Source organism: Apium graveolens, chromosome 3 (genome assembly GCF_009905375.1).
Source record: "Apium graveolens cultivar Ventura chromosome 3, ASM990537v1, whole genome shotgun sequence".
Taxonomy (NCBI): Eukaryota; Viridiplantae; Streptophyta; class Magnoliopsida; order Apiales; family Apiaceae; genus Apium; species Apium graveolens.
Window position 1 is genome coordinate 235,806,804 of NC_133649.1, and position 16,074 is coordinate 235,822,877.

At 30.7% G+C, this 16,074-nt stretch overlaps 2 protein-coding genes across 2 annotated transcripts; both read right to left on the bottom strand.

Moving 5' to 3' along the window:
• Positions 1-8,262: 8,262 nt before the first annotated feature.
• LOC141713187 (putative ADP-ribosylation factor GTPase-activating protein AGD15) lies at positions 8,263-12,883 on the bottom strand. The gene is made up of 8 exons (XM_074516479.1): positions 12,558-12,883; positions 10,973-11,031; positions 10,434-10,524; positions 10,283-10,337; positions 10,000-10,091; positions 9,718-9,919; positions 8,909-9,089; positions 8,263-8,563 (listed from the first exon to the last, which is right to left on the bottom strand). The coding sequence occupies exons 1-5, from the start codon at positions 12,606-12,608 to the stop codon at positions 10,018-10,020; spliced, it is 330 nt and encodes a 109-aa protein (XP_074372580.1). The 5' UTR covers positions 12,609-12,883; the 3' UTR covers positions 8,263-8,563; positions 8,909-9,089; positions 9,718-9,919; positions 10,000-10,017.
• On the bottom strand, positions 8,892-9,906 carry LOC141714897 (putative ADP-ribosylation factor GTPase-activating protein AGD15). Its single transcript, XM_074518393.1, has 2 exons — positions 9,718-9,906; positions 8,892-9,089 (listed from the first exon to the last, which is right to left on the bottom strand). The coding sequence occupies exons 1-2, from the start codon at positions 9,904-9,906 to the stop codon at positions 8,892-8,894; spliced, it is 387 nt and encodes a 128-aa protein (XP_074374494.1).
• Positions 12,884-16,074: the final 3,191 nt, after the last annotated feature.

Genomic DNA, 16,074 nt, shown 5'->3' on the forward strand with positions numbered 1-16,074 from the left:
ACATATATGAAGATGAGCGAATGTAAAATATAATAAGGTAGTAGTATGTATACCAAGAGTGACCGAAATAAGGAGGTAGGAGACCTTTGAAATAAGTTGGAGTAAAATAAGGCTGTAAGATCGATAAAAGTGATAATAGATCTATTAAAAATATCGTAATTAAGATTTAAAATAGTTAAAAATGTGAGATTTATGAAATATATTGTTCTTGTACTTTCAACATGGTTAACACATAAACAAAACTTTTTTTGACCTACTAAAAAGTTATATGGGATTGTGATGAAGAAGTTTCATTGTGAAATTTATATCTCACCTTTTCCACTCAACTAGGCATAAAATTGTTATTTTACAAATCTAACTTTAACGCAAACATTTAGACTAAATCAAATTCTAACCAACTAAATACAAAAATACAATGATACAAAAATACTATAATGATCTAATAATTTTTTCATATATTGTATGGATGTGACTGAAATTACAAAGTAAAATTTATGTCATATAGATTTAATGGATGAGATGTACACTTAATCAGCAATGCTTGTATAATAATATTTAAAATACATTTTATTACCATGTAATGATAATAGCGACAACTTCTTCTAATATATACATGGGTGATTATAAGAATTTACAATCTTTTATATATATAAATAAATAACTACTCGATAGTTATATAAAGGGAAAATAATTTTTTTCGTCACCCAACTTATTATGTGTTTAGAAACTTACCACTCAACTATAATTTTTTTTGTTTTACTCACTAATGTTAGGTTCGGATTTTTTTTAGTCACTAACGTTAGGTTCGGATTTGATTATTAGTATTTTGTCAATTTTCTATAGCATTATTAAAATATAGTGATAACCAGAACAAAAAGTGTCATGTGTTTCTTATAAGAAAGCTTATATGTGTCTGAGTTTACTAGATGCATATGGAGGAGTAGTATAATGTCTGAATTATATTTATGTATGTTATAGGAAGGAAGCATATTGTTTTAAAAAATCTGATCAGAACAAATGTATATACATTGTAAACAGACGCATAAAATCAGTTCATATACGTCTTTTACATTATAGGTGGGGTCAAACTCAAAATCCAAAATTATTACGAAGAGACATCCCAATCCGTACTAAAATTATTGGGAAATAAAAAAATAAAAAAATTAATATAATCAAATTAGCAAACTGATCATAAAGTACTAAAAACATTAAAAAATTACATATCAATTTTTTTACCAAGCGACACTTTCAAAAACCAAATGAAATCACTAATCACAACTCCTTCATGCAACTTTTACCGACCAAAATCAAAACTATAAACTCATCCACTCTAATAAAATTGTGAAACAAGTATATATATAAACACAAAAATAGAATAATGTTGTAATAATGTGAATTTGGTATTAAATCAAACAACTCTCACAAGATATTTTTCTTACAAACATAGTTTTATAACTTATTTTTAAGAATTTTTTTTTGTATATAAAAATTTAAACGTTAAATTATTATTCAGAAGAAAAAAATTTAAATTAATTCATGAAATTACATCTTTTAGGAGTCTTAAAATACTTGTCAAACATCACCAAGGTAAACCGTATTTGGGGACATATGGAGTACTACATATAAAGATATAGACATATATCAAATCATTAAAATATTACAGACTATCACTATATTTTAATAATGCTACAAAAAATTGATATAATGCTAATAATCAAATCCGAACCTAACGTTAGTAACTAAAAACAAATATGAACCTAATATTAGTGAGCAAAAGAAAAAAAAATAGTTAAATGGTAAGTTCTTAAAAACACGATAAGTTGGGTGGCGAAAAAATCAATTTTCCCTCATTTTAGAGTTACAAATATATATATTACTTACTCAATAATCCATATTTTAAGGTCGAGAAATGCCGATTAATTATTACCAACAACTGAACTGAGACACGTGAAGTGGATTGTTATGAAAAATAAACCGATTTTATCACCACATTTGAAGAAATAAAAGATGAAATTTAATGTGACCCGTAAGCAGGGTTATCATGCTAGTTTTCAAATGAAAGGTGATCTGGAAGACCTGAATTTGAATTACAGCTGTTATATTAACATGATTGTGCTAATAAAATAATTTTTGAGTGAGTGACTTGAGTAAAGTTAGGGATAGCAAATTAATCCGATCTGACGGATATCCGATCCGAAACCCGAAGTTTTGAATATACCGAACCCGAAATTTTGGATTTGGATTTAGATTATTCTGAACTGATACCCGATCCAAAATCCAAAATTCAATCCAAACCCGAAATCCGATTAAAATCCGACACATATATTATAGATTATATGTAATATTTTAGATGTAATACATATAATTTACATATTGTTATTGTATTATTTGAGTAGTAGTAGATTATTATGAAGATTGTCGACACTTATTAAGTGAATTATCACTTTTTATTTCAAAATCAGCTTTTATTATGTAAGATTTACTTTGTATATATTTATAAAAAAAAAACTAATTAAAATACTAAATATTATGTTATCAATATATCTTATATATTACTGAACATGTCAACCCGCAATATAATCTGTTTAACTACGTATTAGTTAATGTATTTTAATTTTAGTTATCATATAAATGTAATTAGTAGTGTTTGTATGTATAAATAATATTAAATTTGAATACATAATTCTTAATTTTGGATTCCCGAAAAATACCCGATCCGATCCGAAATTCGATGGATTTGGATTTGAATAACTCGGAAATATTTAGATTTGGATTTGGATTTTACAATATCTGATCCGAACCCGACCCGTCCTAAGTAAAGTTACGAGGTACTATTCTTCCTAGCTGACCTATGTGATGATGCATTTCTAATGCTCGTCAAGTCAACATACTGAATTTTTAAATTATGAGTAAAATATTGCTGTTAACCTTTTTACGGCACTCCAGTCAGTCTACGAGTGTACAACCCCTTTTTTAATTAAATTATAAAAATTAATTAAACAACTAAATCTTCTTTAATTATTTCACTTTTTCTTCCAGATATGGTGAATCTCTCGGGATTACCTTTCTGCGCTTATAACCTACATCCGCAGCTTATATTCTCAAGAGGTCTTTAAATATTTAATTAGAAAAGTTCTAGGCCTCTCCAATATTTGTTAGCTAAATAGCGTGAAATATTAATTATAGTATGTTATTATTATTTCAAATTAGTTATAAATGAAATATTTTATTTTGATATGATAACATAGGATGTGGCATTTGGTTACATGTTTGCAGATGTTCAATAAATTTGGCCAACTTGAGAAAATTGACTATATTTTTAGTTAACGGGAATTTTTCCATTGAAGTGAATACCTTTTTACAAAATTTCTATAATTAATATTTATGGTATGACACCTATATTTTTAGTTAAGGGGTTTTTAGCATTGGAGATGCTCTAAGGTATCAAAATTTGATAAAAAAAAATTGATATGACTTGAAAATTAAGGACGATATTGTTGATAAAATTAATATAAATAATGTAAATACAAAGTCCACTAGTATTTATTTATTTATACTAAGAAGAACATTAAGTTTTTAATATTTTAGTCTCTTTTTGGTTATTTATTAATCAATACATACATATTGTATCATTAATTTTAAGATAATATTTGTTTAATAAAAAATTAATTTTAATATTTTTTTAAAAATGTATTATTTCAACAAATTTATTAATATTTTTAATCTGGTCGCATATGTCTCGCCGACTATCGAGTTATGCCTGTCTGGTATTCAAGGGAAGGAGATATTTAATAATAAAAGTGAGAAGAGTGGGTGCGTGTACTTTTTTCAGTCATTTTCGCAAACAGAGAAAAGTTGAACCATCCCCATCTTAGTAAAGAAAAACAGATAGACACTGGGTTTCATCAGGATAATGTACCATGTAAATTTTCTGATAAATATTTAATTCAACCCTTCAGATTAGCTTGTATCCTCTATCAATTTATTAGATGGGGCCATCTCTAACCTTTGATGCTTGCCATCATTCGTCAACTAAAAATTTCGGAAAATAGTCAACAATGGAAATTGATTTTAATTCAGGGAAACTTTATCCGTATTTTATTTTGAACTTTTTTGAAAAATACCTAATTCTAAAAATATTTTTGTAAAAATACTGTCATTTTTTTGTAAAAATACGGTTTTTTTGACAACTGGAATCAACTGCATGCAACTTTTGACGAGTTTATGCAACTATATGCAACTCCAAATCAATCAAAAAAACTTTATTCAACTAATTGCATATTTGGTTGATTTTGATTGATTTTATTTTATTCCGTATTTTTATAAAAAAAAATCAGAAGATAGTAAAATCGCAAAAAAACTTAGAAAAATTAGTATTTTTGGTAAATTCTCTTTAATTTTTTGATTCTAAAACTTCTGCTGCTGAATTAATAAGTAATTAAGATTATTAATTACTTATTAATTACTTAATTTTAGCGACAGATTATTTGCTTAGGATTGCCTGCTTTTGACCAGGATCCTTGTTTGTTAGAATAGGATGGATACACGTAACAGCAACAATCAAGAAGTCTTGGTCATCCAACAAATTCATGTGAATGTAGGCTTCACTTTGAATTTAAAAGGACCAGCCTAAAATATAATTGAAGTGACCTAAAATTTTACAATTGGGTTCCTGGATTCAAAAAACTTGTATTTACATAACTCAAAAAATTAAAATTTTCATTTAGCTCCCTACCGTTAACATCATTAACATAATAAAAATTGAACTTACAACTTACAAAACTGAACCGAATCCCAACTTACATTTAAATTACTAGATTAATAAAAACTTGTAATTAGGGTTACTGTATAAAAATAAACTTGCAAATGGAAACTAAATAAAAATAAACATAATATTTAATATATATATATATATGTGTGTGTGTGCGCGCATATATACACATAAACACACTATAAATATAATATAATATATTTTTAAATTATTTAAATATAAAATATATTTATTCGGATTCGGATATTATCTGATACGAGTATGCCTATATCTGTATTCGCAATCTTCATATTCGAATACAAATAATATCTGTTTTGTTTCGTATACAGATAATATCCGCTTTATTTCGAATACGAATGCGAATTTTTCGGACGAATATCGGATTTTTCAAATTACTTATTGGGACCAAAAAGCCATTTGAATCAGCCAACTACCAAACACCAATATTATCTTTTTCATTTGGTAAAACATCTAACTTAATACAATAAGCTAATTTTATTTAAAAATGCTAACTTCAAAAATGGCCTAAATCTAATCGTGAATATTATAATATAATATTTAAAACACGATTTTCATTTTTGTGATTTTCGATAAATACAAATTTGATTTCAATTGTTATCTTTAATATTAAAAACAAAATTATTAATTTAATTGAGTAAATAAATGTATATAAATGAAAATATGTGTTATTTTATAATTTTTTGACTTTGATTACCGAATTGTAAGTTGACCATCAGTTTAATAATTTAATTGCAACTTTTTAATAGTTCAGTTAGTTAATTGCAAGTTTATATTAGTTCACTTAATCGAGTGCAAAATTTTTAAGTTCAGTTACCCAGTTGCAAGTTTTAAGCCAGTTTGATTATGTTTTAGCCTATTACCCCGAATTTAAAATCATATGATATAATATGATATACAGGGCCGTTTCATAATTTGTGGGTGTCCGGGGCGAAACCGAAAAAATGGGCCCTAATTTTTTTTTTCATTCATATAATATAATACGTTAGGGTTGATGAAATTTAAATCACATCTCAAAACATACAACACTTATATTGTTCACTATAATATTATTATGCAATATTACAATTTAGAAATATATTTGAAATGCATTATATATTGCAACAGTCTAAAAGTCTATTACCAACCAGTTATATTCGAAACGGCTAAATTCAATTAGTCAAAATAGTTAATTCAATCAACTAGTTAAAAACATCAATTTTAAATCGCTACAATTAACAACTAACAATTAATTGCCAAACTAGGCCATCCTATTTATAAATTTTAAACCTAACCTATAAAATTTAAAAACTCAATTTTTTAATATTTTAAAATAACAAATACTAAAACTTATTACTAGACTGAGAACAAGAACACATTTATAATAATTTTATATTTTTATATAAAATATATGTATATTAGTATTACAATTTTTTGAATTTTGGGTCTTTTTAAAAATATGGGTTCAAGGTGGGCGCCCTCCTAGACCTCCCATGACCGGTCCTGCTGATATTATTATATATTTGTTACGGTTTTGAACAAGTCCAAGCTACTTGATAAAGAACTTGGAACTTGAAATGTAACGAGTCCAAAAAAAAAATATAGTTTTATACACACGGTGGATGCACCAGGGGGTGCAGAGAATTTAAACTTGTTCTTGTTTTATGCATGAACTAGGAGGAGCTTTAAGCAGAGTACTTAATTCATCAATAATTATGGTATCATTATTAGTAATTTAAATTAAGCTAGTGGGGTTGATTCGTAAGGGGCATGGGAAGATGAGTGTTGAGCTGTCATACTCATCAAACAAGACTAATTATATTGACATGATGCAAAGCCAACAATGTATTGCCCCCCCCCCCCCCCCCACTCTTCTGATCAGATGGGTTGAACCATTTCATTTAGACTAACAGCTTCCTTTCGCATGTTAATTTATCTAACGCCTATTTGCAGCTTCTTTTCGGCCCAGAACCTACTTTACGTGCAGGACTCGCTCTTATTTTTTTTCATCGAAAGATTGTTTCCGAGGTTTGAAGCTCTGACCTATCCAATGTGCTACCTGCAGAATGTTCTAGTATTTCTTGCCAAACATGTCAGAAAAATGTCCTGGGACTTGGTTGTAACTTATTCTAAACCAGCAACATGCCTTACTTAACACAGGGGATGTAGAGCAATAAGTCCAACAATCCACTTCTTTGTGTCACCATGTATCATGGACATAACAAGAGCTAATACGTCTATGCCAATGTGACTAGGTTTGTCTACACAACAAATATGTGATTGTGATGTGGTCCAACTAATGTGACTTTTTATTTATTGTCACCCTTTACCACTGCCCATGCGATTTAACTCAATTCACCACATGAACACATACAGAACAATGTAATAAAAGCAGAAAATATATTGAAAGAAGATTGATATTGAATGTACCACTTTTTTCCAGACATCCATATTTTCACACCTGGCAAATCATTAAGTAGAGAAACATCTGAAATTGAAGTGGATCAGTTACTTTGTGATTATAGGGCGAAAGAGTTGGAAGTTCTTGTGCTCATAATGACAGAATAGAGTGGAAAATGCTTCTGTTAGTTTCAATTCCTGTACCTGTAGTACAGATGTAATTGGTAAAAAAAGAAGGCTAATACTGAACGCAAATTAATGGTGATATGAACTGATAATTTAGTAGAAGCACAAAAAAGACTGATATGTTGGCTGGAGACGGGTAAATACCTTACGGAGTTTCATGCTTCCTCTGTTCCACATACAAAGCCTTTGAAAATACGGCACCAAATGTTAAAAAACCAGCTGTCAGCCATAAGAATCATCAACTACTTGCTGTTGCTAAAGTAATTATATGTCATTGTTCTTGCTAAAGTTAATCTTAAAGGAACATCTTCAAGAAAAGATGACTTCAACAAATTTTGCATCATCCTTCGCTTAATAAATACTGCGGTATAATTACTGGTGAAAATGACTTTCTGGAACAAAAAATATAATAGCATCCCTGTCTCTGTTTCTTACATATCGGAAACAGTAGTACTAGTTTGTAAAAAAAATCATAAACAGTTGGTCAATAAGAACTGTGCAGTTTCTTTATCATAGTCCTCTGCCTGGATATTAGATACAATGGGTTTGTAAAAATGATAAATTTGACCTTAAAACTCATGTTAGTACACATATAATTATGTACTCAATAAATGGACTAAGGGAGTCCCAGGTTGGAAATTTTTTCTTTGCCTGGGTACTAAGAAAGTACTCCCATCAAGATGTACTAGAGCATGATTCAAGTGCGGCAGACGGAAGGGATAGCTCAGTTGGGAGAGCATCAGACTGAAGACCTGATGTCTGATGGCTACCTGTTTGACCAAGTCGGGGTTTCCATTTTTATAGCAACAAAAAGTATCGATGCAGGATTCATAGAATCTTTTGCATGATACATCATGTTAACATAAGATAAATTAAATTGAACCATCATAACGATAAGCATGAGTACATGACGAAATACTGAACTGCACTCAGTAAGTTGTATTTCATTTAAGAGCTTCAGAATCACAATTGAAATAATAAACTTTCTTTGAAAACAGATATTTTTCCTTTAAAAACGGGGGAGAGGTGACTGGAAATGAGAAACAAACTTTGGGTATACCATCATATGGGTGACAGTAATCATCTGTTTATATGAGATGATATACCTCTTTGACAATAGCCAATGCCTGCATCCATCTGTTAATTAATGCTTCAGGCAGACGACTGAGGCGTCGTATTAATCTCTTTGTATCGCTATCAAAGCAGTTCCTGCACGTACAAATTCATACTCCTAAATTCTTCAATGGTTTACTACACTTTAGGTTTTAAAGCAGTGCTAATAGTCCTAATAGGTAGATGATCCAATGATATAGATACATAAAGACTGTACTTATTCAATAAGATTAGTTTTCTTTTGCGACCAGGAACAGATCGTTTTTTCTTTTGTTTATGCTACAAAAATTAAATTTACCTGTAGCTGATAATGTATTAGTCTTCACGACTTCACAGATTCATGAATTCTTTATTTTTTATTACTTATCAATTGAATGAAAATTGACTCTATGATACTATAAAATATTTGAAGCAAGCAATAAGATCAAAAAGTATTCTTACAATCAAAAGTTGCCCAGCGGGATGGAGGTACAACAGTACGATCATGTTTTCCCTCTGAGACATAGAGCAAACTAAAAAGATCTGTACCAGCGTCACTCTTTGTTGAAGATGTATCAAGTCTAGGCTCGGCAATTGGAGCTATAAAAAAATCTGTGCTCGTCAAATCCATTGAAAGTGAAGCCTGTTAAAATATTTATACACAAATAAGTAAGACACTCACAGTAAGTGACATATATCTTCTTATATGTATTGAATGATTAAGATGAAGTGAAAGGGAAAAAGTAAGAAACAGTGGTAAAGAGGAAAGAACAGGCAGAAGACTACTTTCACCCGAGCTCGTCGTCAAGGTGAGATTCAAAATCGTAAAAAAAGTTGACAACATACATCGAGCGCAAATCTATGAAGGGAAGAGTGGTACCAACATTGTACCTTCAATTTTTTTTTAATCTTTCTTAGATATTGCCAATTACAAAAAGTTAAATCTCCACACAAGTATGCCTGTGTATGTCTCTAACCTCTTATAATCTAAAGAGGAGAGGAAATGGAACATAATACTTACTGAAATATAGGTAGAGAGATTCAACTACAATAAGGCATGTTAATAAGCAAAATGTGTCCCCCTCAAAATTTACAAGTTTCAACAGGCTTAAAAATTAAGAGTGCACGTGGCTCCCCTCAACAATTTTGTTGGCATCGCCACCGAATACACCCAAGAGAAACCCATAACCACTACATGATGCAACTATCTGTAATCTTGGACAAAACATGACCATGAAGCAGCATTTATTTAATATAAAATAACAGCATACCCCGTGTACAGGCCTTGTTGTAGGTGCAACTTGTGACATGAGCTCAGTCATAGCATCTTCCTCCAAGGAATATTTTCTTGCTTTCTTTGGAATGGCAGTCTTGATTGTGCCTTCTGCTAAAATATGAAAACTTGGGTCATTTTGAAAATCCAATGGATTTGGTTGTGTTGCAGTTTTGGAAACCCACATTCGTCTTTCATACCTGCAAGAGAAGAAAGAGAAATGAACTTCAAATTTCAAATCAAAATGTTTTTGCAGAATTAAGCTTAGCTGAGAAATTACTTGGTACGGATAAAATTTTCAATAGTCACCCCTTTCGTAGTTTTGTGGCAATTCAGCTTCCCAGTAACTGTTTGCCTTACCATTGCCCATATCTGCACAACAAAAACAATAAAATCATCTTCATGTATATAGAGACAGAGAAACGCACTGTGCAATCTTCAATTGTAGCATCAACATGATGATGATATGTGTTTGAGTTTCGAAGTGTGTGCATTAGTGCATGTGTGTGTGAGGAAGGGAGAGTGAGAGAGAGAACAGGAGAACACGATGAAGATGCTCTTACACTGCATGAAGGCAATCTGCTCTGGAAGCCAAGTATCAAGTGTTGCAGATCTTACCTATATATTATAATAATGAACAATGCCATAAATGAGAAATGAATTGCGCTGAGAACTTTACTGCAACACAAGAACAGTAAGATTGTGAAATGAAACCTTCGATATGTGTACTCCAAGACTTCGATGTATTCCCGAGCACTGCATGCATATAAATATTCCGAGATTCACGCTTGCCCATCTTGGAGCCCTGAATAGAAGTACAGTACAAGTACAAAATATTATAATCTCATTGTAATGCCTAATAAATTGATAAGAGTTTTACTGTTTGCTTATTGTTCTTGATTGGAAAACTTAGACCGGAATCATATGGATGTGTAAATTTTTGGTAGGTAGAGACAGGAGTACAAGCTGCATAAGCTTAAACAACATTTTCAACAAAATGACATCAGTATGCAAGTTTAAAGTTGTCTCCTGCTATATATTGGAGACGGCTATACTCCTGCTGAACGTGGTTTATAGTCGTTATACAGTCCCAAAGAGTTCTTTTTGCTGAATAGTCCCAAATAGTTTCATTATTTCATTGCAATGTTAATATATATGTTCTGCACTACTTATTTTAATATTAATAAAACAATCAAAACACATTTTTGCCATTAAGTATATCATCCTATTTGATCTTTTATCGATTATCTTACCTGCTGCGGCAATCTGCACACTCCTTATTTTCTGGCAGCTTAAGAAGGCCGTCCAATATCTGAAAAAACAAAATTGCAGAACTGTAAAGAGAAGTAAATGAGATTTAGAGAAAGGGACACTTCATGAAGATATATTTACTAACAAAATGATACACGTCACACTTCACCCTTTAAACCATTTCAACACTTGTGTAGACATTAAGGAAACTAATCCGTACCCGATTTTCTCAAAGAGCGGGGTCTTTACAAAATCAGTTTCTCCACTTCTAGGAGTAGGGGTAAGGTCTGCTACATCCAGAGGCGGATCCTCTAAAGGGGCAAGGGGGGTCATCCGACCACCCTTAAATTTTTTAAATTTTTAGTTTAGTTAAATATGTATATTCAGAATATATAAAAATTAAAAATGACCCCCTTAATTTTTGCCTAAAAAAAGATTGCCCCCTTTATGAGTTACAAATAAAAGTAGAAGTTAGGAATAAATGACAAAAAATGATATGAATAGATATTGAACAAGTATTTCTAGTTAAACCACTTTAATACCATTAATTTTGATTTTGATAGAATTATAATGAAGTTAATATGAAGTTGATTTGTTTCCTATCATGTCTTAATCCACACAATTCTATTTTACCTTTTGATTAAAATTCTATTCTTCAATTTGATCAATTACGTCTTCTAATCATTTGAAGATCAACTATATAGTTGACACAAGAACCAAAGTTGATTTTCAAAATTTGAATGGTATTCTTGACCTCGTTCAAAAGATGGTTGAAAAACACAAAGATAAGGGTGTAATTTGAGTCAGGTTTCGAGTCGAGCAGTTAAACGAGTCTAAACCTCTGCCGAACCCGACTCGTTAATTTTCACGAGTCGAGTCGAGCCGGTTCGTTTCGTTTAGTTAAACGAGTCAGTTTTAACAGTTTTAATGAGCAGTGGAGCCTGCTCGTTCAATTTTACACTAAATCGAGCCTAAAACGCTACCCGAATTTGGCTCCTTTAATTCACGAGTTCCGCTCCTTTAATTCACGAGTTGAGTTGAGCCGACTCATTAAACGAGCCGAAACCTCTACCCGGACTCGAGCTCCTGTACGAAACTAGACGAGCCGAGGCCAGTAAAATGAGTTCGAGTCAGGCGAGCTCGCGACCTTCCGGGATCGTATTATAGCCTTACACAAAAATATTGTAGCCTACATCTAGAGTGAAATATACCGAGTATGCTTGTTTGTTTTTTTATACTAATCCTATTTTCAGTTCCTGGCATCAATTAGGTCGTGAAAATCGTTCTAACTTGTAGTTTCTTCATGTTTAAGATATGCAGGTTTTATTTTTATCAAATTCATACCATGATTAATTATAAATCTTTCTGGAACTGCCATACATTATTTTTGGCCAAAATAAATAACATCTTGCTTCAGTTTTCATTAAAAAGGTCCTAAGTCTTATACAACGTGCATGCAATACTTGACCTTAGCATAACAGCAGGGTGCATGAAACATCAATGAATTACATATCACAATTTCATGAAAATATAGAGTTGCATCATTAACACTGAAGAAAGAAATATAAATAAAATGAAAGAAAGTACCTTGGTGTGTTTGAGATTGAGTTCCTTAGACACAGAAGCTTTCTCACTCATTTTTGCCAAAATGAAAGTTTAGCTGCCTTCCCAAAAAAAAACAAGTAATACCAAAAATCACAGGAAAAACAAAGGGAGAAAGAGATGGGAGGGCGAAATTTAATTATTTCTTAGCTCCCATATCTTCCTTCTCCTTTACTTTTTTCTTCCTGCTTTTTGTTTTTTCTGTTAAAGGTTGAAGAATGGTGAATTGGGGTGAAATAATCAAGGTGGAAATGGATGATAGTGATGAAAACACTCCAATTTTAGCAGTGGACACATGGCCATCACATTAACAGTTCCGTGTTGCACGGCCACCACAACAAATTAACTATCCTTTCCTCTGTATATCCTCTTCTTGATTACACAAATAAATAAAACCCGAATACATTCCGGTCAGGATTACAAATTAATCCGATCCCATAGATATCCGATCCGAAATCTGAAATTTTGGATATATCTAACCCGAAATTTAGGATTTGGATTTCAACTATACCGAACCGATACTCCATCCGAAATCCAAAATTCAATCCAAACCCGAAACTCAATTAAAACCCGACACATGTATTATAGATTATATGTAATATTTTTTTTTTTGCTAAATAATTATATGTAATATTTTAGATGTAATACATATAATTTACAATTATTATTGTATTATTTGAGTACTAGTAGACTATTATCAAGATTGTCGACACTTATTTAGTGAATTATAACTTTATATTTCAAAATCAACTTTTATTATGTAAGATGTACTTTTTATATATTTATAAAACAAATCTAATTTGTGATGAAATACTAAATATTATGTTATCAACATATCTTAGATATTACCCAGTATGTCAACCTGTAATATAATGTGTTTAACTACTTATTAGTTAATATATTTTTATTTTAGCTATCATATAAATGTAATTAATAGTGTTTGTATGTATAAATAATATTAAATTTGACTACATTATTCGTAATTTTGGATACCCGAAAAATACCTGATCCGATCCAAAACCTGACGGATTTGGATTTGGATAACCCGAAAATATTTGGATTTGGATTTTACAATACCCGATCCGAATCCGACCCGTTGCCATCCCTCAAAACTTCTAATATTTTTAATTTTACAGTAATGAAATTACATTAGGTCAAGTACTAAGAGGTCTATTAGTTCAATTATAATTTAAATGAAACAGATTTTTTTAACCGGTAAATATGTAATAACCATTAAATCATGAATAAGGCCGAAAAAATAGGGGTGTAATCGAGTTCAACCGAGTCGAACATTATCAAGTTTCGCTCGATCTCGATTAAAAATTTTGGACTCGATTTTGAGTTCGACCAAGGCTTTAGTTTCAAACTCGAAACTCGATTTGTAAAAATTTCAATTGAATTGAGTTAAGCTCAAAATATTATTTCATTAAATATTGATAAAAACTCAAAATATGATCTGTTATGATTCAAGCTTGATTAGAATAAATATATAAAATATAAATAAAATATTATATATTTATGAAAAATATATTTATAATATAAATTAAGAATACTAGATACTCGATAAGGCTCCTGAACTGTACAATCTGAATAATTTGAAGCACAAATTAGACTCGGTAAAGAATTTGAATGAAGGGTTTTTTAGTCATATATCCCATTATGAAAGGTCATTTATCAATATATCATATTTATGATTATACTTATAGATATGTCCTATATTCAAATTTTTCTATAATTTTTGACTAATCATAGTGGACTACACAAATTCTTGTTTTCAAATGACGTATATAACCCTACAAATTGTTGTAAATAATATTTAAAAAGCAAAAAACAAATTTTCGAAAGAAATTATTATACGATTATTAAAATCTGAAAAAAATAGTACGAATATACCGGATTTTTCTGGGATGATTCACGGATCGCGCTTTCTTTAAGACGTTTCGCGGCTATGTCCAAAATAGTGCTAGACAATCATTTTTGCCATGTCGTCCCCGGGATAAAACAACACAAAAAAATATTCTTTAACGATAATTTCTTGCACCTAGAAATTATCGGTCAATCTACATCCAAAAGATACAAATATACTGCTCGAGATTGTTGTCTTCGGTTTAAGTAAACCCGACTCTTTATATAGATAATAATGCTGGCTACGGATAATATAACATGTAAGTGTACAAGTGATGGTAAATTCACCAAATATATATACTAAAAAGAGTGTATGTAAGAGATTTGTATAAGCATGTGAAAGAGAAAAGATGTTGTTAGGTCACACAACACTGTAGAAGGGGGTTGAATACAGTGTTTATTACAATCAAATCGATTTCGAACACAAGTAACAGTAAACAGATATATTCAATATAATAAACTCTGTTACAATGGAACTGTTCTCTCTTATCACTAAGAGCTGCTAGGTTACAATATATGATCTTCTCGATAATGATAACACATATAGTGTAAACCTATGTCTGTTTATATAGTACACAGTTACAAGATAACTTCTAATTGATATGGAATATAATTATGTCTCCTAAAATATATCAATCAGATATCTTATACAAGTCTTCTTATCTTCTAACTCTTTCCATGCATATCTTCTTTTATTTTAGTCTCGATCTTCTATCCTGTAAATCAGCTTCCTTCCTTAACTGTAAGTCCTCCAGCACTTAAGTTCTGATATGACCTTAAGTTCTGATATCTATCTTCTAACTTCCAGTAAGTACTGATTCCAATAAGTCCTAATATTTCCTATTTGATAAGATCTAAAAACTAAACATAAAACATATTAGACATGACATCTCAAATATATCTAACAATCTCCCCCAACTTGTAAATTATGCAAAAATATACAAGTTAATAGATTTGATGATGTCAAAAACATTTAAGTTCAAATACAATAAGAGTTCAATAAGACTATTAACTACAACTTACAATCCTTGTAGCTTTACCAACATCACTGGATCAATCTGAATCCATAATGATTCTTAACAAAATCTTTTACCAGCTTATCTTCAGCTTTTCTCAGAACTTCAACTAACTGTGCTTTGATCTGCATCAGTTCTTCATCTTTACTGTCACCAATTTGATAAATGGCTGTTCTGAGAGCTTGAATTGATGTTCTTTCAAGTCTATCACCAAGTCTGATAACTCTAGGAAGTGAAGAGTCTTCATTATAACATAAGCATCTTCCATCATCTTCAGTAATCATTGGAATGTACTGAGAAGCCTTTGTACCAGAGATTCTGAGTAGATCTCTTATAGCCTTCAAAATGTATTCTGACCATCTTCTTGTAATATCATATTTTACTTCCAGAAGATAGTGAATATGTTGAAGCTCTCTGACAGACTTCTTTAGCACATCAGTATCAGCTAGTCTATAAGTTCTTCCATCATTGAGAAATAAGATCAATTTCTCTTTTAGATTTTCCTTATCATGAGCATCTATCACAATTTGAGCAGACTGCACTTTGTCAAGGTGCTTTTGTTTGATTTGTTCATATGGTTT